At 34.4% G+C, this 25292-nt stretch overlaps 1 protein-coding gene across 18 annotated transcripts in view; it reads right to left on the bottom strand.

The window, feature by feature from the left end:
- The window catches only part of LOC123564405 (muscle-specific protein 300 kDa-like), a 188485-nt gene that overhangs the window by 72813 nt on the left and 90380 nt on the right, over positions 1-25292 (bottom strand). For 14 of the 18 annotated variants that reach the window (XM_053517326.1, XM_053517374.1, XM_053517332.1 and 11 more), the window contains 12 exons: positions 13724-13842; positions 13412-13447; positions 12554-12761; positions 11821-12147; positions 9767-9787; positions 8690-8810; positions 6644-6849; positions 6326-6468; positions 4338-4524; positions 3471-3776; positions 1619-1945; positions 1118-1171 (listed from right to left, as the gene is read on the bottom strand). In XM_053517326.1, coding sequence (XP_053373301.1) covers positions 1118-1171; positions 1619-1945; positions 3471-3776; positions 4338-4524; positions 6326-6468; positions 6644-6849; positions 8690-8810; positions 9767-9787; positions 11821-12147; positions 12554-12761; positions 13412-13447; positions 13724-13842 — 2055 coding nt within the window. The remainder of the gene's footprint in view (positions 1-1117; positions 1172-1618; positions 1946-3470; positions 3777-4337; positions 4525-6325; positions 6469-6643; positions 6850-8689; positions 8811-9766; positions 9788-11820; positions 12148-12553; positions 12762-13411; positions 13448-13723; positions 13843-25292) is intronic. The other 4 variants (XM_053517372.1, XM_053517343.1, XM_053517362.1 and 1 more) reach the window with 4 other exon arrangements.

Genomic DNA, 25292 nt, shown 5'->3' with positions numbered 1-25292 from the left:
GAAACTGTTTTTACTTTCAATGTCACTGTGACCTTGGCCACACTGACTGCCAAATCAACTGGGGTGATCAACTGACCACTGGCTATTGTTACCTGCAATTAGATTGCCCCAGCGATTGATAAGAATCCATTAAGTTACCTTGACCTTTGACAAACCCACCCTAAAAGATATCTGCTCACCACAAGTAACCATCCTATTAATTTGAAGGCACTTGGTTGAAAACCATTTTCATTCTCAGTCAACATGACCTTGACCTTTGACATACATCCCAAAAATAAGAGGGGTCATCTACAGATTACTGCACATGATCATCCTGGGAAGTTACAGGGTTGTACGTCAAAGTAGTCTTTAGTTATTATGCAGAAACAGTTTTAACTGTGACCTTGACCTTTAATCGACTGACCCTCAAAACACTAGTAGTCTTCTACTGAACATAGACAATCATCAAAGTGTAACTGCTATAGGCCAAAATGTTTCCTGCAGTAAAGTTAACAAAAAGTCACTGCTACTGACTTTTGTCTAAATAACTCTCTTTAATTTTATTCCCATATCTAATTTGCTGGTAAAATGACTATATTCGTTTTCTTTCTTTTCTCTGTTGCAGTTTTTGACAGGAATGAGAGCAAAAGTGATAATCACACTGTATATTGTGAATATAATATGTGCAACACACTAGGAGAAACAAAAGAAATGTAATTACAAGTCAGGTCTTAACAAATACCTTAAACTATTACAAAAATACAGGAACCTAGCTCAGCATAACTGGAGCAGACAGTTCAGAGATTGTTTTATTCAAACCACTTTAAAAAAATATGTGAACTGATAGGAAGAATTATGTAGATAATTATGAAACTTCTATCTAAAGCCTTGAGGAGAGGACATAACTCCTCATTTCCTAAACCAAAACTTTAGTAACATCTTTAGTTGTCTAAAATTACATTTTTATTACTACTAGAACTGGTACCAATCTATTGAAGGCATCAGTCAGTTTACAGTTAGAACTGGTACCAGTCTGATGAGGAATCCAGTCAATTTACATTTAGTTACAGGTATTAGTGTAGTAAATTTGATCACGGTAAGGGACACAGTACTGATTATACAACACCACATAATTCACCTCTGCACGGCCTCGTATTTGTAAAAGCCTATCTGTAAACTCCTTCTTCAATTCCTAATACACATACAAAATCTTTTTATAAACAACGCAAACATTTTCACCTTCTATGAAAAGTTTTTAATTAGTCATACTGACCTGAGGAAAAACTGCAATATTACTGATATTGTATATTTTCACTCAAAAAGGAATTTTTTGCCGCTGATTTATTTTTGTTCGACATTAACAAATTTGCATTAAACTGTACATCCAGGGCAAATTATTTCAAATATATAAAAAATAGTATTTTCCCATTAGTTTTAATGAAAAGATGAATTCAAAATAGATAATTATGCTTTTAAATCAAACTTTACACACATCTCTACAAGAACTATCTGATAAAAAAATATACTCAGGATATAAAATAATGTTAGTACAAGCTACTAAGATTAAATTGACTAAGTGTTCCTGGCTGGTCACAGACAACTCTGCCTTAACCAAGCCTCTAGTTCTCATAATACATACCTGATGTTTTTGTAGAGATGATTTGACCTTTTGTGGGTCAAGGTCAAGGGATGTACAAGAGGCCAGCATCTCCTCTTTAGTATCAAGCCAGTTCATTGTCTCGTTAACAAAACTTTCAAAATCTTCACGATTTCTCTGAATGGATTCACACTGTTTTGTTTTCCTGTCCGCAATCTTCTTCAGGTCATCCACCCGAGCCTTGATGTCATCCGTCATATTAGACACAGCCTGTGCATCAGTGCTGGTTCCCTCTATCCCTATCTGCTGGGCCCTATCCCCCATTGCAAAGAGCATGGGACCAGCAGATTGAAGTTTTGCTGATACAGCCTATGATTAACATCATAAATTAAAGAAGCAGCATACAGTAAAAGCCATTCATTAAAAGCATTATCATAAAGCATATACATAAAAGCTTTGTAATAAATACAATGAAAATACTGCTAACATGATACCTGCGTAATTCATAGTTCCGTCTAACATTAGAGATGAGAATACATATGAGCCGTGCCATGAGAAAACCAACATAGTGGCTTTGCGACCAGCATCGATCCAGACCAGCCTGCGCATCCGCACAGTCTGGTCAGGATCCATGCTGTTCGCTTTCAAAGCCTATTGTAATTATAGAAATTGTTAGCGAACAGCATGGATCCTGACCAGACTGCGCGGATGCTCAGGCTGGTCTGGATCCATGCTGGTCGCAAAGTCACTATGTTGGTTTTCCCATGGCACGGCTCATATGTTTAAAGCAATGAGAGTTATTACGACAAGCTTTTACAGCTGAAATTTGCAGCAATACAGTGAGACCTGTCTTATCCGACAGAGATCAGCAAGAAATGGATGTGTCAGATAAGAGAGGTTGTCTGTTATAGCAGCTTATATAAAATATACCTTGTTAACTTGTCTTTCCACTATTTTAAAGGTTTCATAGTATAATATTTTAATTACTTGTGATCAAAGGACAAAATAATATTTTTCTAACATATTTACGTCAACTCTTTCAGTGCTTCGAGATTGGCAACATTAAAAATTACTTTCATGCATAGGAAAAATTGATGGAGTACTAATAAAACTGAAATAACATAAGGTGGAAATAAGAACAATCACATTATAAATACTTTACTGTGAACATACAGAATGCATTGATTATGGGTAGCTATTTCAGATACAAACATCAATTTTAGACAGTCTTCCATAGATGTTGTAATTAACCATACCTCTTATTGGAATTTAAATTATCAATATTATAGAATATTTATTGGACTTTAGTCCACTGTATGAAATTCAAATTTCTATGCAAAATAGATACAATTTAGAGACAATGGTAATAACCTGTCTGCACTTTTCCCCCTTGGATATTGCAAACAGAAGTCATAGTGATTCACCTATTAGCCTGTAGAGAGCTTTCAGTTAAAGCAGGTGTCATTTCAGAGAAATTCAGTATGAATGGACCAACATAGAATGTTGCATTACATGTAAACAAATGGCTGTAATGAGTGGTTGAGTGTAACACAACAGTAAGTAAGGAGGAAACTAGGAACAGAGAAATCTGTTGGACTGTTTCAAGGTTCTGCTGTGCATAAACACACGCATCATAAAAGAATATTTTGTTAAACAAAAAGATTAACAAAATATGGATAAGAAACAAGGAAGTCATGCACTATAATCAAAATCAAAATGTCAATGGAAACATGCTTACATAATGTTGTGAGTAAATAGTAAATATTATATAAAAATATGTCTTTTCCAAAGAAAATATGCATAAGCAATTGGGAACGAAATAAAACTGTTTTGTCCTGAACATGCCACATTCAACCATTGATATTATCTCAACATCTAAAAGAAGAAAGCTTACCTTTAATTTTTCAATCTTTTCTGGAACAGGAACTTGTAAACCAATAACCGAGTCAGTAGAATCTTCACATTCCTTCACCAGGTTGTCAATATCTTTCATCTGGTCTTCAAGTTGTTGCCGTGACGATACGGCCTGCTGACATTTCTTTGTCTGCTGACTTACTTGGTCACCAAGCATTTCATATTGTGATGTAATGCGCAATATCTCTTCTGCTTCAGTGTGCTGACCTAGATTACGTAGTCTCTCGACTGCCTGGTTAAGTTGTGCAATAGCTGGCTGGTAATTGGCCAACTTCTCAGCAACATTCTATATAGAGATAAAAGAAAGTTGTTTATTCAAAACATGATTCTCATACATTAAAGTCTTCCTTTCTAATGTTTTCACACACAGTTTCAGTCCCGAATTGGAATCATTTTTAGGTAATGACATTGTTAAAGTGTTCTATAACTTATATTTATGATTTTTATTCACTCAAAATAATTGACTACAAGCCACACTTTGTACAATAAATCCTTGTAGACGGTAAAAATATTGTCTCAGGCTCATGTTTGTTATTATTACAATTCCTATGGGATCATGGAGTCCATTCGGTGTTCGTTACATAATAATAGTTTCATGGGGGCATGAGGCATATTGCACATTTTATTACAGCTAAAGAACAGACTCGATCAAACCTAGTCTGCTATTGTTTTAGTTTGTTTGTGTTCTATGTTTCCAATGCACCTTTTCATAGAGTTATTGAACAAAATGAAGTGTACAGTATAGCACAATTTTAAAACTTCAAAGAAAGATATGCTCTGATGTCAGTGGGAAACCTTTTTATCACTATGACAACACCTTGCTTCAACAGATTTCAACAACCAGTACCTCATATTGTTTAAGAACATCCTCGGCATCATTCACAGTGGGCCCAACTGTACGTGTAATCTGCCTCAAGTCATCCTGAATACCAGCTATCCAATTATTGGCCTCTTGGATACCATCACCAACCTGGTCTCTTGTTTGAAGAGCTTCATCAAGGGACTTGACTCTGTCCTTGATAGTCTTTGATAATCTATGAAACAACAAAATGCAGGGACAGTTTGTAAAAGTTAATTCTGTATTCTTCTACGCTAGCAATTAATCACAGTTCTTCATACATCAATGAAAATACTCTGACCTACAGTTCACTCCTTGTATTTACAGTTGTGTTCACTTTTACACTTGGTGTCTTTATCTCATCAGTGTGGAGTGTTTCCCAAGTAATTTATCTCAAAATGGGAGGAATTACTTTCTAATGCTAATGTTAGATCAAAACCATTCTAATGTCACAGAATAACACATACTTTCCAAAGCACTTATTCAACACAATATGAAAATATTAACCAAGTTAACACACACAGTCAGTTAAGCTCTGTGATCTTAGAAAAGCCTACAAGGACAATCTTGTTGCTCATGAATGAGGTACAATAACTTTAACAAGAGCTGTCCGTAAGACAGCCAAGCTCGACTATTCGAAATATTGTCACAGAAGCAGGAAATTATTACCCAAAATGTGAAATATCAAAAGAGTTTTAAGTTAGAAAGGGGACATAATTTGACCAAAATACATATCAGAGTTATGGGACTTGATGTTATCAACAAGTTTTATAACCCCGAAGAAACATGTTAAGTTTCAATTCAATATCTGCATTAGTTTTGAGGATAGTAACTTGCATGTAAAACTTTAACCAGAATTTTCTAAGTCCAAAAGGGGGAATAATTTGCTCAAAATACATGTTAAGAGTTATGGAACTTGACCCAGTGAGGTTGGTAATTGACCTAGAAAAAGAATAAATAGGTTTCAAAGCTATATGCCTTTTGGTAATAGCTGTATGTACTTGCACGCAAAACTTTAACCAGGATTTTCTAAGTCCAAAAGGGGGCATAATTTGCCCAAAATACATGTCAGAGTTATGGGACTTGACCCAGTGAGGTAGGTAATTGATCTAGAAAAAGAAAAATAAGTTTCAAATCTATATGCCTTTTAGTAATAGCTGTATGTACTTGCACGCAAAACTTTAACCAGAATTTTCTAAGTCCAAAAGGGGACATAATTTGGCCAAAATACATGTCAGAGTTATGGGACTTGACCCAGTGAGGTAGGTAATTGATCTAGAAAAAGAAAAAATAAGTTTCAAATCTATATGCCTTTTAGTAATAGCTGTATGTACTTGCACGCAAAACTTTAACCAGAATTTTCTAAGTCCAAAAGGGGACATAATTTGGCCAAAATACATGTCAGAGTTATGGGACTTGACCCAGTGAGGTAGGTAATTGATCTAGAAAAAGAAAAAATAAGTTTCAAATCTATATGCCTTTTAGTAATAGCTGTATGTTCTTGCACGCAAAACTTTAACCAGAATTTTCTAAGTCCAAAAGGGGGCATAATTTGGCCAAAATGAAGGTCAGAGTTATGGGACTTGGTGCTATCAACTAGTTTTATAACTCCAAAGGCACATGTGAAGTTTCAATTCAATATCTACATTAGTTTTGGAGATAGTGACTTGCATGTAAAACTTTAACCAGAATTTTCTAAGTCCAAAAGGGGGCATAATTTGCTCAAAATACATGTCAGAGTTATGGAACTTGACCCAGTGAGGTTGGTAATTGACCTAGAAAAAGAATAAATAAGTTTCAAAGCTATATGCCTTTAAATGATAGCTGTATGTACTTGCATGCAAAAACTTAACCAAGGTGTGACGCCGACGCCGACGCCAGGGTGAGTAGAATAGCTAGACTATTCTTCGAATAGTCGAGCTAAAAATGTCTATTTATTGAAATGTGTTTGGTGTTGTCTTGAATATCACCCACCACATCCAATTACAGATATTTACCTGTCAAATTTCTCATGTGCAGCTTTTGTTGTCTGCTGCATTGTCATGGTGTCTGCTTCAGTTAGGAAAGGGAGGAAGCCCTGAGCCCGATCCTCTATCTCATTCAGGAGAGATTCAAACATACGGGCACTTGTGTCCAATGTCTGAAAATACACATATACAAAATAGTTATAATAATAACTATAAAGTATTTCAACTATTCTAAAGTTAAAAAGGAATTATGAATCCTTATGGATATTTTGTTCACTGGAATAAGAAAAGTATATTGGGATACTATGATTCTAATTATACATTTTTATATACTGAAATAGCAAATACCTTATACTGTTTGTATTGTTCCTCAAGAATTTCTGTGGCGCAATCCAGAGACGGTTCTACTGCACACTTCATGTCCGCCTCCTTACACCAGCGCTCCAGTTTCTGAAGGTCACCCTCGTGCACCTTCCTTGCCGCAAGTCCGGTCTGCAGTTTCTCATGTACAATTGTCATGTGCTGTTTTAGATCTGAGAATTTCTTCTGAACATCTACAAAATCAACAATTCACTGAAAAATTATCAAGTTAATATTCTGCTTATCAAAGATGGTCAGTCATCAGCAAAAATATCTTGCCAGATTCAATGCCATATTTCCATTACATCACTACCAGACTCAATGTAAATTTATATTACATCATTGCCAGACTCAATGTGAAATTTCCATTACATCATTGCTAGACTCAATGTCAAACTTCTGCCACATCACTGACAGACTCAATGTAAATCTTCCACTACATCACTGCAACTGTAAAACTTCTACTACATCATTGCCAGACTCAATGTAAAACTTCCACTACATCATTGCCAGACTCAATGTCAAACTTCCACTATATCATTACCAGACTCAATGTAAAACTTCCACTACAACATTGCCAGACTCAATGTCAAACTTCCACAATATCATTGCCAGACCAAACGTTAAACTTCCACATCACTGCCCGACTAAATATTAAAACTTCCACAACATCATTGCCAGACTAAATGAATACTTCCACTACATCATTGCCAGACTCAATGTCAAACTACCACATCATATGCCAGACTAAATGTCAAACTTCCAAAAATCATTACCAGACTAAATGTCAAACTTCCACTATATCATTGCCAGACTCAATGTCAAACTTCCACAACATCATTGCCAGACTTAATGTCAAACTTCCACAACATCATTGCCAGACTTAATGTCAAACTTCCACAACATCACTGCTAGACCAAACGTTAAACTTCCACATCATTGCCCGACTAAATGTTAAAACTTCCACAACATCATTGTCAGACTAAATGAATACTGTGAAATCATTATTATTCGTGGGGGATTAATTTTCGTGGATTTCGTGGTTGAGCTCAACCACAAATTTAAGTCCCAACGAACAAATTATGCCCACGATAAGTTTTAATTGTACACAAAGTCGCCAAAAAAGACACCATAGCCGTTATATCTGATCCGTAGTTGTATGCATGCGGCAGTACTAACCTGCAGCTTTCGTGTAGTTTATGGAGACTTCATCAACGATAAACATAAGTATGCGTGGGAACAAAACCGACTATTTCATTTAGAAATGTACCCGTGGTTTGTTTATGACAAGTTTGTCAAAGTGAAAGTAGATACTAAGTATAGAAGTTTGACGTAGCGTCTCGTGCCACCTGCGCTATAATACGGCTGTTATATGATTTTTTTCGGCCCCACTATGCAATGTTTATACACTAGCCTTTATTTTTACTGACATGTAGTAAAATACTACGACTTTGGAACTATTAAATATTACAAATTAATTATAAGATTCGTATCCGATACATTAATATGAATGCTAACTGTGCAAGGTGCTATGGTTTTGATACTTTTTAATTGGCGCCGACTTTTCTCATTGAATATTTCACAGTTTTAAAAAGTTTTGCAAATTAGGGGTCGTATAATTATTGATAATGCAGTCGTTAATTGGCACATGATCACTCACTAATCTCCCGCGGTGTCGATTGTAAATTCGGTAACCATGGTAGCGCTGTTTGACACGTGTAGGTTTCACATGTAAGGACTGAAGTACTAGTAAATTTATTCCTGTGGAAATAATGTTTTTATTATTTTTTTTCTTCAAAAATTGAAAATCCACGAATTTACGTCCCCATGAAACAGCCGTTTTGGTCAAAACCTCGAAATTTCGTGCCGAAGAAATTAAATGATTTCACAGTACTTCTACTACATCATTGCCAGACTCAATGACAAATTTCCCTTATATCATTTTAATTAGTCGAAATGAACATTGCAAATTTTATGCCATGAGCTACACTATGTAGAACTGTTGTTAATGTATGAACTCAAACTATTGCAAACCTGTTAGTTTCTCATCTAGTTCAGTACACTGCTCTGGGTTACAGTCTTGCTGCAAGGTTTGGACTCGTGACCCCACCTGCTCAATGTTCGGCTCATATTTCTCTATCTCCAACATCAAACTCTGCAGATATACACATGAAAATTAGATCTTGAGCAAAATAGTGACATAGTTAAATCTAGTTAGAACTTCCTATCTTTTCAAGCTGTTTTATTTTGTAGAATTCTAAACTTCTAAGACTTCTTGAACTGAAAAAGATTCATTTAAAACTTGTTTCCCAAACTTTGTTTAACAGGCAAGATGCTATTACACTGTCCATATTAAAAAATACCTTATTAAAATTTTAAAACTAAATTTTTTCTTATGTGAATATTGAGAGCATCAAAAACAGAAACTGGTGCGGGCAGTGATCTGAGACAATAACCAAGCAATGAAATAATTCCATGATCACAATGGATTTTACAGCTTGTTTGATAATGTTTTTGGTTGTGCATAGAAAATAAATGACTGAAAATAATATATATAATACATTTATATGATGATACAATGTAATATTTTGGAACATGGTAATAGTAGTTAGCATAAACAAGTGATAGATAGATTGAATGGGTTCGGTATAACTCTGGAACTTTTTTTCAGTTATTGTTATTAATAGTAGTGACTGTTATGTTTTATTTTCTTCTGCTCAGACAACAGAGATGGTGGACAGATAACTCCGAAAAAGATTTTTTTCAGCTGAAAAAAGCAAGAACACAATGGCAGAACCAAACTCATGGTTTAGCAACTTTCCCCTCCGAGCAAGCTGTGCAGGACATTTTATATACATGTATGTTGTATATGCATTAATGTATGTAAACACCACTTTCATATAACACATTACTTGATTTCAAAAGCACACTTCAAAACCAATTTGAAGTTGATAAAACTGTCTATTTTTGTAGCTTTCACAGCGAAAATGTAAATAACTTGTTAGAAAGAAGTTTATAATTACAAATTGTACTTTAATTCACAGCATACAAGTTACAAATTAGACAAACCACACAGATGTTTAGTGAGCATTTGGAGAAAATAATTCTTACCTTTACACCCAACATTGTTGGCTAAATTGTGACCAAAATAAAAGTTGTAATTTTGATTTTTTTAATAATTTGTGAAAGTATCAGTTATATTTCTTTCCTTAACAAATATTTATTTAGTTCCTTTCAACAATAAACTACTACATCCTAAGCAGTTTTCTTCATTTTCTGTCTGAATATCTGCTAAAATACTGCCTAAATCTTCTCTTGAGGTAACAGACATTTAAAAGTTTTTTTTTGGTTTTTTTTATTCCAGATGAATCTTTTCAAATTAAAGACTGATAGGTAAATCAAAAAGCAAAGGTGAAGGAATCAGTACATTCTTTTAACACTTTCATTTCCTAAAACTCCATTTAAAATACCTGACTCTCAGAGGCCAGCACATGTAAGGTAACAATATAGTTGCGGGTAGCAATGGTGCATATCTCGACTATTAGAAATATCTGCAGATCTCTATAGTGTTAGGTAACAAACACTATATATCTTGAAATGTACAATGATGAGTAACTATCAGCAAAACAAATCATTTCAACAATACATGATTAATTAAATTAACTATACACAATATAACTCCTTAACAAAAAATTGTAGCTCATTAAAACCTAAGTTCTGCTAATAAAGTCCTATGCTAGAGTTAAGACAGATAGGTAGACTGGCTCCCGTCCCTATGTTTGTTCTTATTTACATGTTTATTCATTAAGAGGGAAGTAACTCCAGCAGGTTGTTTCTACATTGACATTTTTTATTGCCCCTGGCTCCGAATATGGTTCAGCCATCAGATAAAATGTGCTATTTTAGAGGCTTAAGATTTTCTTATTTTGCTTGCAGTATTTATATAAAAAAATAACCATGCAGCCAGGGAGCCAGGCTAACAGATAGGTTGAGCAGAGAATTTCAATTGTTACTTTTGTTTGTTGAGTTCATGTTCATGCTCTAAAAGATCTTCTTGTAAATTTGTTTAGCATCGTCAAATTGCCCGCATACTTGGCCTTGGTGTTGTTATTTCTGTTCTTTTGAGATCCATTCACTATTATGCTATAACAGAGTTCCACTTATGCCTATACTAAACAGCATAAAGGGTGTTGAAAATTCACTATCCCTAATGAGCAGGCTCACTCATTACTATTGTGCTTGGTTGCTTTCCCAATATAAATAAACATGATTAATCTTTATAAAAGCAGTTTTTAAGATCCCTCAGAAGGCCAAAAACTGTTGCCTCATACTTGGACTCAATGTTAATATTTCTGGTCCTGTAGGATTACAGGTAACATTTCATTCACAGTAATTCTTTAAAACAAATGATGGAAAACCCATCATACCTCCAAAACCAACAAATAAACCCCACCAAAAATATCTACAATTTTACAGCTTTTTTTTTTCTAACATGACAACTGAAGATAATTCATATTGTTTAAATAGATTATGACAGGTCTCCTATTATATACACATGGTTCATTAACAATTTTAGATTCCAGCCAATGATAAGTATTACATGTTCAACAAACGTAATGTATCAATTAATTGAAATTACATATTACAATAATAAACCTTAATGCAGTATGCATGTTGAATGTTATCTAAAATATTTTGTTCTACTAAATCTTCTAGGAATTTGATCCAAACTTTGACCCACGAAGCAGTATACACAATGCAGAACATGTATAAAGATAAGGCATGATATCAAATTTTAATAAAAATTCATTTTCAATTAGGGTTTCATCTTGTAATAGCCAAGAAAGTTGAAAATGGCACACAGTGTCTGCTTATGCCTACAAAGATGAGAGTGAAGAAGTTTTGTGTCTATACCAGTTCAACATTATAAGAAAATCCCTAAACCAGTGAGATCTAATGTAATTAGAATATACACTGATTGTTAATATTCCAATCCAACAAATAACAGCAATTTTTACATACTTTAAAAAAAAAAAAAAGACAACGAAAACATAATGTCTTCAACAAGACATTTTCAGTAAACCATTTACGCCTGGTTAATGATCTAAGTCATGAAAAATGATAAAAATCTAGCACTGTGGGAATATACTGTTACTTCTTCTCACCTTTGCTTTTTCCATTTGTTTCTCAACATCATTTGCCAGCAATCTGTGTCTCTCAAGCTTTGTAATTTTCTGCTCTTTATCCTCCAACCAGAGGTTAACCCTGTCGAGCCCAACCTGGAACACTTCCCGTGCATTCAGGGCCTTGGCCAGCACGTTTTTCTGCTGTACAGCCACACCATACACCCGGTTATGTTCTGTACTCAATGATTTAATGGAATTCTCCATCTCCTCGCGGTCTTTAGGTGTAAGATCTGGGAGAACAGATTCAACCTTCTTGTTTACTGTGTCCAGGGTGAACTGTCGGTTTTCAAGTTCGGAGCACAAACCCTGTGGCAAAAAACATCAAACCCTATTTTATTAGCATTGCTAAAAACTACCGCTTCTGTTTACAAATTTGTAATCAAGTTTTAAACATAAATTTCTTTTCTTTAAATTGATTACAAATGCACTTAAATATTGATCAGTAACACAAGTTCTCTTACATTTCACTGCAAAAACTGCTGTATTTCAGTGATAAGAAAATATGATTAAATGTTTCAATGTAAAACAATCTGAATAAATGACAACAAAACATGAAATGTAGTTTGTAACTTGAAGTTACATTAAAGTTCCAACACTTTATGTATACAATTATAAGAAAAGACTGATCTTTTTTTTAAATGTACCTTAAGTATTATTAAAACAGGACTGAGCTTTGACTAACAGCACAAAAAAAGCATAAAGTAATATTTACATTGATGTAGTGCATGTTTGCCTCTGCCTCACTAACTTGGTACCCCTGGGGTCGGGTCAGTTGTATCTGCTCCTCTTTCTTCTTCAACCAGGCCACATACTGGTCAACTTTTCCCTGGATTTCCTCCAAGTCAAGTTCCAGTACTTCAAAACCTTTCTGTGCCCGCTCAGATTTTGCTTTGACATCGCCAAACTTCTTCTCTCGTTTCCTGGAAAAAAGTTACCATCCCATTAAAGTCTTATCTCTTTTTTCACATATTACAAATATATCCTTCTGTCTTGAAGCAAACCATCTGTCTGATAACTTATGTTGTGATAGAAGTTTATGCTTATCTGTTACAACAACAGTAAAATCATAATTTCCATTCAAAACAATCATAAATATATATTGACATAGAGCATCAAAAGCCTTTTTCTAGATACACTAAAAACGACTATCTCAAGAACTAGGGCTGACTTGTGTCAGGTCCCAAACTGTTTTCCTTACAATTTTCATGTTTAGATCACTGTGTTTCCACTAAAGTGTGACTTATTCACCAAGATTCCACCCGTGCAACTTATTCACCAAGGTGCAAATCATTAACCGAGTCTCCACAAAAGTGCAAGTCTATAATTGAGTCTCTACCAAAGTGTAACTCATTAATTGAGTCTCCACCATAGTGCAAGCCATTAATCAAATCACAGCAAGGAGACATGTTGGGACTCTTCTCCTGATATTATGGGCCATTATACTCAAGTTTGACTCTTGCAGTTAAAACTGAAAATGTTCAGAATTAACTCAAATGACTTTCAGATGGGATAACTGAATCCATTTTCAAATGTGTGCATAATTTTCAAAACAAACTGTGCAGAATCCTACCTTGATTTCTTTCTTTTTGCAACTGATTTATATTTTCTGATGAAAATCAAATAAATGAATGATTTTAAAACATTTTCCTGCATAATCTTAAGGTACAGTTCAATGCTGAATTTGAGAAAATAGCAAATTCTGAATAAGGTAGAAGACACTATGACAACCGAAACTATTTTAGAAGGCATAGTATACTCAGTTAAATGTTCAAAATTTAAATGAAACATCAGAACTTAGATTTGTACAAATCTATGATATTATATACCTTATAGTTCTTTCAGGTACAAAGTAATAAAGGATAGAGGAATCTTCATTTCTTACTTGATTTGGTCTTCAACCAGCTCCTTGTCAAGGGGGTTGACTCGTTTTGTAACTTCACTGCCTTGGTTCCTTAGTTCATCAACCTTGGTTTCATAAGCTTCAATGTCTTTCTGCAAAGTCTGAAAAGAAGAATGCAACATAGTGTTTACTGAACAGAATACCAGCAACTACAGTCATTTTGGAAATCTTTTTATTTCCTTGCAGTATAATCCATAAATAAATGGTTTCATTTGCGAGCTATGAGAGTTAAATACAAGCTATAGGTATTACTACAGTTTGTGTATTGCTACCATTTGATTTTTACTACCATTTGTGTATTGCAACAATGTGTGCATTACTACACCTTGTGTCTTATTACAGTTTGTGTTATGCTACTGTTTATGTACCCCTACAGTTTGCATATTGCTACATTTTCTGTAATGCTCTCATTTTCATACTGCTACCATTTATGTATTGCTGTCTTTTGTATATTGCTATAATTTATGTATTACTACAGTTTGCATACTGCTACCATTTCTGTATTGCTGTCATTTGTATATTGCTACAATTTATGTATTACTACAGTTTGCATATTGCTACAGTTTGCATATTGCTACCATTTATGTGTTGCTACCATTTGTATTATATTGTTACAGTTTGCATATTTCTGCCATTTATGTACTGCTACCATTTGTATATTGCTACAATTTATGAATTACTACAGTTTGCATTTTGCTACAGTCTTTGTTTTGCTACAGTCTGTGTTTTGCTACAGCTTGTATTTTGCTACAGTTTATGTAGTCCTAGAGTTTGTGTATTGCTATAGTTTGTGTTTTGTATTGCAACAGTTTATTTATTACATTGCCACATTCTATGTATTGATAAAGTCTGTGTTTTGATAGTTTGTGTACAGATGCAACACTGTCTCTGCTACGTTCTCCTTTCAAAGTTACAGTTAAATAGTGGACACTTTTTTTCTTTGGCCAATGGTCAAAGAACTGTTACAGTTTGATATATGACATGTCAATGGTCAAAATATTGTCACAGCTTAAAGTATAAAAGTTTGCCGGTAAAAATATTACTAAAGCTTGATGAGTTAAAGATCAATGGTCAAAGTATTGCTACATTTTGAGGTGGGACAGTTTAACTGTGAATATTTATGAGTAACAGTTTCAAGGTCAAAGAATTGCCAAGCTTGATGTGTGACAAATTTGAGGTCACAGTATTCAGAGTGGCCAACCCATGTGACTTCTGGATACCGTACACACGGCGAAAACATCTCTATTTAAGTAACATTTTGCATAATTATATTTTCTGTATTACTGGACGGATTTTCCTAAACTACGTAGAAGACAGACACAAGGTGTCTGCCATCAGTTCTCAGTACTTTTCTCAAACACTTCACCCAACTTCTTTTCGTGAACTTACTAGTACTGTGTTGATAATGTAAACACTTCTGCAGTGGGCAAAGTGTTTGAGAAAAGTACTGAGAACTGATTGCAGATGTTTTGTGCGGAGGAAAGCACTCACTTTAATGTCTTCCATACTCTTTATCTTATAAAAGTTCACCGAGTAATAAGGAACATATAGGCAAAATGTTACCTGTATTGGAACATTTTCTCCGTGAGTACTAGCTGTATCAAAAAGTCACATGGGATTGCTAACCTTGAAGAGTGACAGTTTTGATGTCATTGTTTGGGAAAACACTTGAGTTAGTAGTATTGCAAAGCATAATGTGTGGAAGCTTGAGGTAACTGCTAAGCATAAAGTGTGGATGCTTTGATGTCATAGTATTGCTAACTTTGACATGAGGATGCTTTGATGTCATAGCATTGCTAACTTTGACATGAGGATGTTTTGATGTCATAGTATTGCTAACTTTGACATGAGGTTGTTTTGATGTCATAGTATTGCAACTATTATATGAATGACATGAGTGCTTAGTCTGTTTTACTTGCATGATGATTTTTGATTTTAGATCTATTTGAGGATGCTTTGATGTCATATTATTGCTAACTTTGACATGAAGATGTTTTGATGTCATTGTATTGCTAACTTTGACGTGAGGATGCTTTGATGTCATATATTGCTAACTTTGACATGAGATGTTTGATGTCATGTATGTAATTGCTAACTTTGACATATATGAGTTGTTTTGGATTTTATGTATAGTATTGTAATTTTGAGGATGCTTTGATGTCAAGTATGGCTAACTTCGTTATGTGGATGCTTTGATGTCATAGTATTGCCAAGCTTGTTATGTGGATGCTTTGATGTCATAGTATTGTCAAGCTTGTTATGTGGATGCTTTGATGGCATAGTATGGCCAAACTTGTTGTGTGGATGCTTTGATGTCATAGTATGGCCAAGCTTGTTGTGTGGATGCTTTGATGTCATAGTATGGCCAAGTATTGTTGTGCTTGTCGTGTGGATGCTTTGATGTCATAGTATTGCCAAGCTTGTCGTGTGGATGCTTTGATGTCATAGTATTGCCAAGCTTGTCGTGTGGATGCTTTGATGTCATAGTATTGCCAAGCTTGTCGCGTGGATGCTTTGATGTCATAGTATTGCCAAGCTTGTCGCGTGGATGCTTTGATGTCATAGTATTGCCAAGCTTGTTGAGTGGATGCTTTGATGTCATAGTATTGCCAAGTTTCACATGTGGAAGCTTTAAGGTAAGCTTGATATATATCAGTTTTGAGGTCAAAATGTTGTATTATTAAGAATTAAATGGTTATGTCCATTATAATACCACAAGCAATTATTCAAATTAGGTTACAAATTTTTAATTAATACAATATATTTCTACCTCAAATATGTTTGGTGCCAGGTTGTCGCAATATTTTGCACTTAAAACTGCCTTAACACTACTATTTGTTAACATTACTATAAAGCACTGATATTTGGTGATTACGATAATCTGTCTACAATGAAAAGGCGTTTAACTTAAGAATGCCACAAATCGATCCAGGTCAGAATTTTGACCATGATTAGATTTCAATATCCCCTTTCCTAATCTGTCCAATTTCTCTTAACGGATAAATCTTGAAAGATCATCTTGAACACTTTAAGAGGTAAACAATTATTTCAAAGTGATTCAATATTTGGTAAAACGATCTATTTATTGAAATAGATGAAACAGATATATCAAATTAGAGAAAGAAGTCACAATGTAAAATGACAGTATCTATATAATGACTATCAATTTGAACAAACAGTTTCTATTACTATGGAATGCCTTCACAGCATAGAACTTGTAAAAGAATGCTCTTGTCTGGTATTGGTAACTGACATTGTTTAAACCAATATGATTTGTCATAATTATGCATGTTGAAATTATTATATATTTCTGCTTTAAAGGGAAACTGTAAAATTAAATTATCTCCATTTCAGCCCTGTTTTTCTCTCATAAAAGTTTCATAGAATTTTTAATTGAAACTGAAGCCAGAAATTGCTCAACTATCATCAAACAATTAGGGAAAATGGAACTACCCCTGTGAGACTAATCAAACTGTAATTAACTACACCAGTTCAATTAATAATTAATTGACATTATCTCCTATATTGCATTTCCTTGTTTGTGTATAACATCCTTACTGGGTATACAGTTTATCAATGTCACCATGATGGAGTGCTTCGTCAGCAATCTATAGTCCAAATTCCTGACACTTTCATGATTCCAGTACAAACCATCCCAGAACACCCAAAAAACATCATCCCAGAACTCCCAGTACACACCATCCCACAACGCCCAGGATTTCAACACCATAAGACACTTTTAAGGGCTGTTTGAAGAATACCATACAATAAGAAACTCCTAGTTTTATTTTCTGGACAGTGACTTAACAGTTAATTGCTAAAGTGTCCTATAACCTATTTTTTTTTATTGATATTCAGATAAAACAGCCCACAATCAGCCTTCAATATATCTTGTGTTTACCTTAGACTTTTATTCAGAAATTCCTTCTTCATGTCAGTGCATCAATCAAAAGATCAAGCATATATTTATTTTTTGCATCATCTTGCCTGTTTTAAAGTTTATACAGTACTAGTATTAAATTTACATAATGTTAAGGGCACAGTCACCCAAGTGTTTCACCAAATAAGCAACCTGTAGAACATCCTCTGCCAGGCAATGGTGCCTGTAATTTGGCAAATCTCTGGTAGGCTAGCACCCAGTTTCATCAATTTTAGTGGGGGTCTGATTTTTGTGGATTTTGGTCAATCCATGAAATGAGTAAATTCCACAATTTTTTACCCCATGAAACTGCTGTTTTGGTCTAAAACCATAAAATTAAGTGATTTTACAGTAATGTCCTAAACTTTGTCATAAAGTTTTTTTCTGAATAGACTAGTACCTTTTTATAATATATAACCTCTACCGTTCCTAAAATTTGTTATAAAACTGGTCTACAGGCAGATCCCACATTATGTGTGCGAAAAATATTGAAAAATATTGAAATGACCACTATTCTAGTCAAAGAATTGCTGTTTGTACCGGGTATATTATTTTCATTTAAGGAAATCTTATTTTCTTACATCAATACTGTGGACTAATAGGCTAATTAAATTAACATACTTCTCTAAAATAGCATTAAGGATATACAGAAAAAATGAAATTACAAGTCCTTTGATTCTGTGTGGTACATTTTAATTAAATAAGCATGATAACATTTAAATTAAAGATAAATATCTTCATTTACATTCCAATGAACTTTTGCCATCTCACCTCCCACAGACTACATGTAACAGTATGGTCCACTAGTATTCGTATAAATTATACCTTTCCTTTAGTAAATAAACCTGAAATGCCCTTATATGGGCAATTTAACATCACAATTATGCTAAGTTTGATGGAAATAGCCTGCTTTGATACATCAAATCTACAAAATAATGCAGAGAACTCAAATCAAAGTCTTGACAAATTCAAACTGAATAGAATAATAACAAGAGTGCCAGAATGTCACAATATACGCCCGTCAAAGCAAATTTCTTTACTCTAGCTGCTGTATTGCAAATGAATTTTAATTTTGTGGTTGTTTAGTAATCATTGTAAGTCTTTTGTTTTCCTAAGTCCACAAAAAAAATTCTTTACCAGGTAGACAGACCTTAAAATACACCTAAAATTTGAAAGTAACATCTATGTTGTACCACAGAAAAGTGGTCTTGGTTTTTCCCTATGGTCAATTATAAAAAAGTTACAATATAAGTTATTTATAGTAACAACTAAGGGAAGTTAATCTAAAAAAAAAAAAAAAAAAAAAAAAAAATCCAAAAAAAAAAAAAAAATGATGTAAGTCAACACAAGTCTTCACCAGGTAGAGATTGGTCAAAATACACCTCAAAATTGGATGTAGCATGCATGTTGTACTACAGAAAAGTGGTCTCGATTTTTCCCTACGACTAGTAATGAAGAAGTTACAATATAAGCTATTTATAGTAACAACAAAGGGAAGTAATTCTAAAGAAAGGAACTGTGCATGACACTTTCTCTCATGATGGTGTATAATTGTGCCAAGTTACATCAAAATCCTTCTATGCATGAAGAAGAAATGCTTCGGACAAAGTCATTCTTGTATCTGACCTTTGGCCTCTAAGTGTGACCTTGACCTTTGACCTAGGGACCTGGTTCTTGTGCATGACACTCCGCCTTGTGGTGGTGAACATTTGTGCAAAGTTATATCAAAACCCCTCTATGCATGAAGGAGAAATTCTCCGGACAAGGTTTTCATTCTTTTATCCTTTGACCTCTAAGTGTGACCTTGACCTTAGACCTAGGGACCTGGTTCTTGCGCATGACACTCCGCCTCGTGGTGGTGAACATTTGTGCCAAGTTATATCAAAATCCCTCCAAGCATGAAGAAGATATGCTCCGAACAAAGTTTTCTTTCTTGTATCCTTTGACCTCTAAGTGTGACCTTGACCTTAGACCTAGGGACCTGGTTCTTGCGCATGACACTCCGTCTCATGATAATGAACAATTGTGCCAACTTTCATCAAAATCCCTCCATGCATGAAGAAGATATGCTCCAGACAAAGTCATTCTTGAATTCGACCTTTGACCTCTAAGTGTGACCTTGACCTTAGACCTAGGGACCTGGTTTTTGCGCATGACACTCCGTTTTATGATGGTGAACAACTGTGCCAAGTTTCATCAAAATCCCTTCATGCATGTAGAAGATATGCTCCGGACAAAGTCTGTGGACGCCGCCCGCCCGCCCGCCCGCCAGGGGCGTTCCCATAATACGTCCCGTTTTTCAAACGGGCGTATAAAAATAAAGGGTCAGATCAAATAAAATAAAAGTTTTTTTCATGGTTCATACAGAATACAAGACAAAATTCAACTGCTTTTCAAGGTCTTTTCAAGGACTACTGTCACATTTTCAAGGACAATTTTTTTCTCTTTTCAAGGACTTACTTTCACATTTTCAAGAACAATTTTTTCTCTCAAAACTATGTCTTGAAAACATTGTCCAAACAATATGCAGACGTTTTACTCATATGTATATGTCATTTGAAAGGTCAATCAGGTCTAGGAACAGAATTGTCAACTATTTTAGTTGTTGACAGGTCTGTTTTCAAGGAGTTTTGGGTTAACTTCAAGCAGTGTTTTTTTTCCTTCAAAATTCATGCAAGTTTTCAGGTGTTTTGTTTGTTTTGGGTTTAACGCCGTTTTTCAACAGTATTTCAGTCATGTAACGGCGGGCAGTTAACCTAACCAGTGTTCTTGGATTCTGTACCAGTACAAACCTGTTCTCCGCAAGTAACTGCCAACTTCCCCACATGAATCAGAGGTGGAGGACTAATGATTTCAGACACAATGTCGTTTATCAAATAGTCACGGAGAACATACGCCCCGCCCGAGGATCGAACTCATGACCCCGCGATCCTTAGACCGACGCTCTACCTACTGAGCTAAGCGGGCGGGCTTCAGGTGTTTTGGGATTTTAGATATGCACTTTTGAACGTTTATTTTATGGATGAAAAGAGCGCTATAAAAATCTGGTAAATAATAATAATAATAATCAATTCAAGACTTTTCAAGGTCTGAGTGAACCATATTATGGACTCTGTAGTACAATTTTATATCCCATATCCTCAATGATTTGACTTAACATATCAATGAATGCCTATCTCTGATTATCAGAAAATTAAAAAGATAACTTTGTGGGTAAATCTGTTTTTAATCAAAACACTTAAGAATTATGAAGGAAGAATAAACATGAATCTGTCCAGATTACATCAATTCTAAACACATTTATTCAAAGTTAAAGACCTTGATCAAACTAGGCACTACAGCAATATCAACAGTTCGGAAGAACCTGCAAGACAATTTTGCAATCTCAATATTTCTGTAAGCATTTAAAGAGTTGCACATGCAGAAAGCATAATTTATTTTTACACCTTACAGAAGAATTTTTTATCTAAATTAGCTGAATTCATGACTGCAAAAGGGCATTAAGGGAGCAATTTACTACCACACTGTGCTGAAGATGTCTCTAACATTTATTTTTTGTTTTGCTATCTTGTTTAAAAAAAAAAACATTGACAAGCGTCAAAACAGTTTTTAGTTAATTACATATCTTTTCCTTATTTTTGTTAATTAGGTACATTTCTACTTGCATACTGATCTTTTATCGAAATTTAAACTCAACTCCTTCAAATAATTTAGTTTTGTCCGTCTGCTCTGGATTTATACAATTCTTCTACAGTATTTTAGTTATGTAATGACTGAGCTTTCATCCAACGAAAAACTAGTATTGGTGGCTGACAAATTCTGCTCAGTGTTGGAAGATAACTACCACACCCAAATTACCAGGGCTTCGGAAATTTGCCGGTTTGTCGGTTTTGGACCAATTTTTGACTTTTCAGACCGATTCATGAAGTGAAAAAACGAAAAAAATCAGTCCCGTAAAAATGGAGAAAAGTATAAATTTCGGTCTGAAATCTCAATACACGATCACCTGCCAAGCAGAAAATTGTTGGTCGCACCCTCAGATAATCAATAAACGTGTCAAACGGTCTGATTGTCACCTTGATAATCGGTCCGTAATTAGCATGTGACGCAATCAGTGCTCGCGCGGCACATCCTTTAATGTTTGCAGACAGCCGACTGCAATGTATTAAACATTTTTGACTGGTTTCCAAATGTTTCCGACTGGATCCAAATCCTTTCGACGGGGATCCAATTCTTTTATTTAGAATCCCACGGATGGTTTATTTCAGAAGGCTATGTTTGATCACGGGTAAAAAACAAATGGTCACTGCATTTTATGAGACATCACACGGGAAACTGATATAAATAATTTTTATAATTACTTGATTTGTAAAAATTACATGATACATTTGTTGGGGCTCCAGTTGAAACAAGTGCAGAAAATCGTCTTTGCAACCCGACAGTACAAAAATAAAGAAAGAAAAAAAATGGACTGAAAAACACGAATGAAAACTCATAAAGAAAACCGGAGTGGCGCTGTTTATCAAATCGGTCTTTTAAAAAACGTTTCAAAACGAAATTTTGTTTACATAAAAAGAGAACATATAACTTAATAAAATGTAGTTGCTTATTGAAGTACAACGCCAGTGAAATGAAATATCCGTGGCAAACCCGCGTGACAAAATGGTGCTACACATGCGGGAAATTCAATCTCAGTGTTCACATAACGTACACATTCAGTCCGCGGCAGAGTATTCTTAAAATACTGAGGACGTATAGCAGAGAATATGTGTCGTGTAATTCAATTTGTAGCATTGTATTTTATACAAGAGCTGTCGGAGGACAGCAACGCTCGACTATTCAACAGCCTTGTAGACTGAATGAATACGAGTCGAAAAAGGGACATAATTTAGTAAAAAAGCAAAATAGGGTTATGGAACCTGCATAGTGCTTATCAGCTCAGGACAGTGGACAAGTGTGTGAAGTTTCAATCCATTCCCATTAGTGGGTACTAAGATACCAGCTTACATAATAGGAATTGAACCAAAAACTCCCAAGTCGAAAAAAGGGGCATAATTTTGTAAAATGCGAAGTTGAGTTATTGACCCTTTGCATTGCATGTCATATCATGACAGTGAACAAGTGTGTGCAATTTCAATCCTTTCCTATTAGTGGATACTGAGATACCAGCTTACATACAAAAACTTAACCAAAAATTTCTATGTTGAAAAAGGGGCATAATTTTGAAAAAAAGCAAAATAAAGTTATGGGACCTGCTTTGTGCATGTCAGATCATGACAGTGAACAAGTGTGTGAAGTTTCAATCCATTCCAATTAGTGAGTACTGAGATACCAGCTTACATACAAAACCTTAACCAAAAAATTCTAAGTCGAAAAAGGGGCATAATGTTGTAAAAAAGCAAAATAGAGTTATGGAACCTGTGCAATGTAAGTCAGTTTATCACAGTGAATAAGTGTGTGAAGTTTCAATCCATTCCCACAAGTGGTTGCTGAGATACCAGCTTACATACAAAAACTTAACCAAATCGGGACGCGGACGCCGACGCGGACGCGGACGCCGACGCATGGGCGAGTCCAATAGCTCTACTATTCTATGAATAGTCGAGCTAAAAATTCCGTCAAAGAATGAGGAAACATGACAAGTCTGCCGTGTATACGGTACCGAAGTCACGTGCGTTGGCTTTTAGACTAGTTAGGTACACAGTGTATTCCTTGGTAATTTTATCCTTGCAAGTATTCTTGGAAAAACATCGAAATTTAAACAAAGTAACGATCACACATAACACTCAATAACTGTCTTCATTGTATGGTAACTCGCGTTGACTGGTAACTCAGTTTTAATGCATGACATGCTTATTATCACGTTTTACAAATATGGTATATTGGTAATGCGGTGGGTGGGGTAGCGTCGATGTCAGGATTTTCGTTTCGGACCGATTGAGTTCTCAAAATTTCCAGAGCCCTGCAAATTACTAGTGGAGAGCAAATGACTTATATCAAATCATTAGGAAGAATGTTCATTAAATTTAGGATCAAACTTGTGACCTCTGCATTTTGTATTATCCTTACTTAGAAAATCTTAATTTATGAACTTCCCTTGTCTATATAAAAAGAAAGACCTGACACAACAACATTTGTTCTCATTGATTTTTAAATCTATTGCATTGTTTCATGTCACTGTAATATAGATCAAAAGAAATCAATAGATAAGTATTAATATTTCATTTAAACATATTGAAAGTTATTCATTCACTAAGTCAGTAATCTGATACAAAACTTGCACCAGTGTGTGCCTACCCAATTGTGAATAAAGAAGTATTGTTTTAAAGTCAATTAAACATTTAATGAACAGAATATTTCTAATATTACTGCAATTTTCATGCAAAGCTTGCATTTTAAACCAGAAGTCAAGGCTTAATTCTAACACTTAAAAATCTTTACATATGAAATACTTCAAAATTTGGGGTTTTAAAATCATTTCATATTTTAGGTTCTATTTAATCATGGTCAAATTTTTTCACACCAGTCCAGCAAAAATAAATCATTTACTAGATCAAAATTCCTTGACTGTAATGTCTTTCTTTTTATCTGACTTTATGATACAAACTACTTCACTTTTATTAAAAATTCTTTTTTTTTTTCATTCCTTAATCAATGCAAAATTTGTTTATGACTGGTATACAGAATCATTTTGATGAAATTTACCTACGCACAATTTAAATTTTGAATGCATATTAAAAATGGTTCAAAACTTAGATAATCAAAGCAATCAAAATGAATAATCTGCACAAATATTTTATTTATAATCAGTTTAATACACCAATCTGAAAATTGATTTTAAAATTAAAAGCCTCTTGTGTTATAGATCAAGTCATTCCTTAACATAATATTTTTTTTTTTTACAAATTATACATTATAAAATATTCCATTGCTATTCTTCCATTATCATTAAATCAATGACAGGGTATTGTTTGATTAACAATTAATATAAATCAATTTTATACCTTATTTGGTGTAGGTTTTGCTGGCTCTTCCACTGACTTTGGACGGTTCTTCCGTTTAAGTTTATCCTTTTTCTTCTTTTTGCTACAATTCAGTACAGAAGCACTTCCTCCCATATTTTAAGTAATTTTTGTCGAAATCAAAAAATACAAAAATTACTTCAAAAGGAGAATCCAATCCTGTATTATCTTAAATTTTGTCCATTTATCGAATAGTTACATTTTCACTACTTATTTCCACTTTAGGATCGAAATTCCACCAAAATTTAATCATTTTTATTTTGCGTCTGCTCATTTTACATTATAGTCTGCTACAAGATCTTGTTGACAATATCGGGCAACAATCACTTGTGCTTCGTGAACGCTTCGACAGTTCTATAGTACTAGTAAAGTATCATGTTTACTGTGGACTGCCATTTCATTACACATTACATTACCTACAAATCTATTTACTAAATTAAATCGTAGGTAATATATTACCTTTATGCAATTGTTTCCACCTTTGGGGTGGTTTTCTTTAATGTAAAATCAGTACAAATCCAGATTAAAACGTCACTTGATTCTAAATTTATATACTTCTTAATTATGGTTCACTTTGCAGAAATTAACTATTGGACTTAATTAAGTTTGA

The sequence above is a fragment of the Mercenaria mercenaria genome, chromosome 1 (assembly GCF_021730395.1).
Source record: "Mercenaria mercenaria strain notata chromosome 1, MADL_Memer_1, whole genome shotgun sequence".
Classification (NCBI taxonomy): Eukaryota; Metazoa; Mollusca; class Bivalvia; order Venerida; family Veneridae; genus Mercenaria; species Mercenaria mercenaria.
The sequence above is the reverse complement of the archived record's forward strand: the minus strand, read 5'-3'. Positions and strand labels throughout refer to the sequence as shown.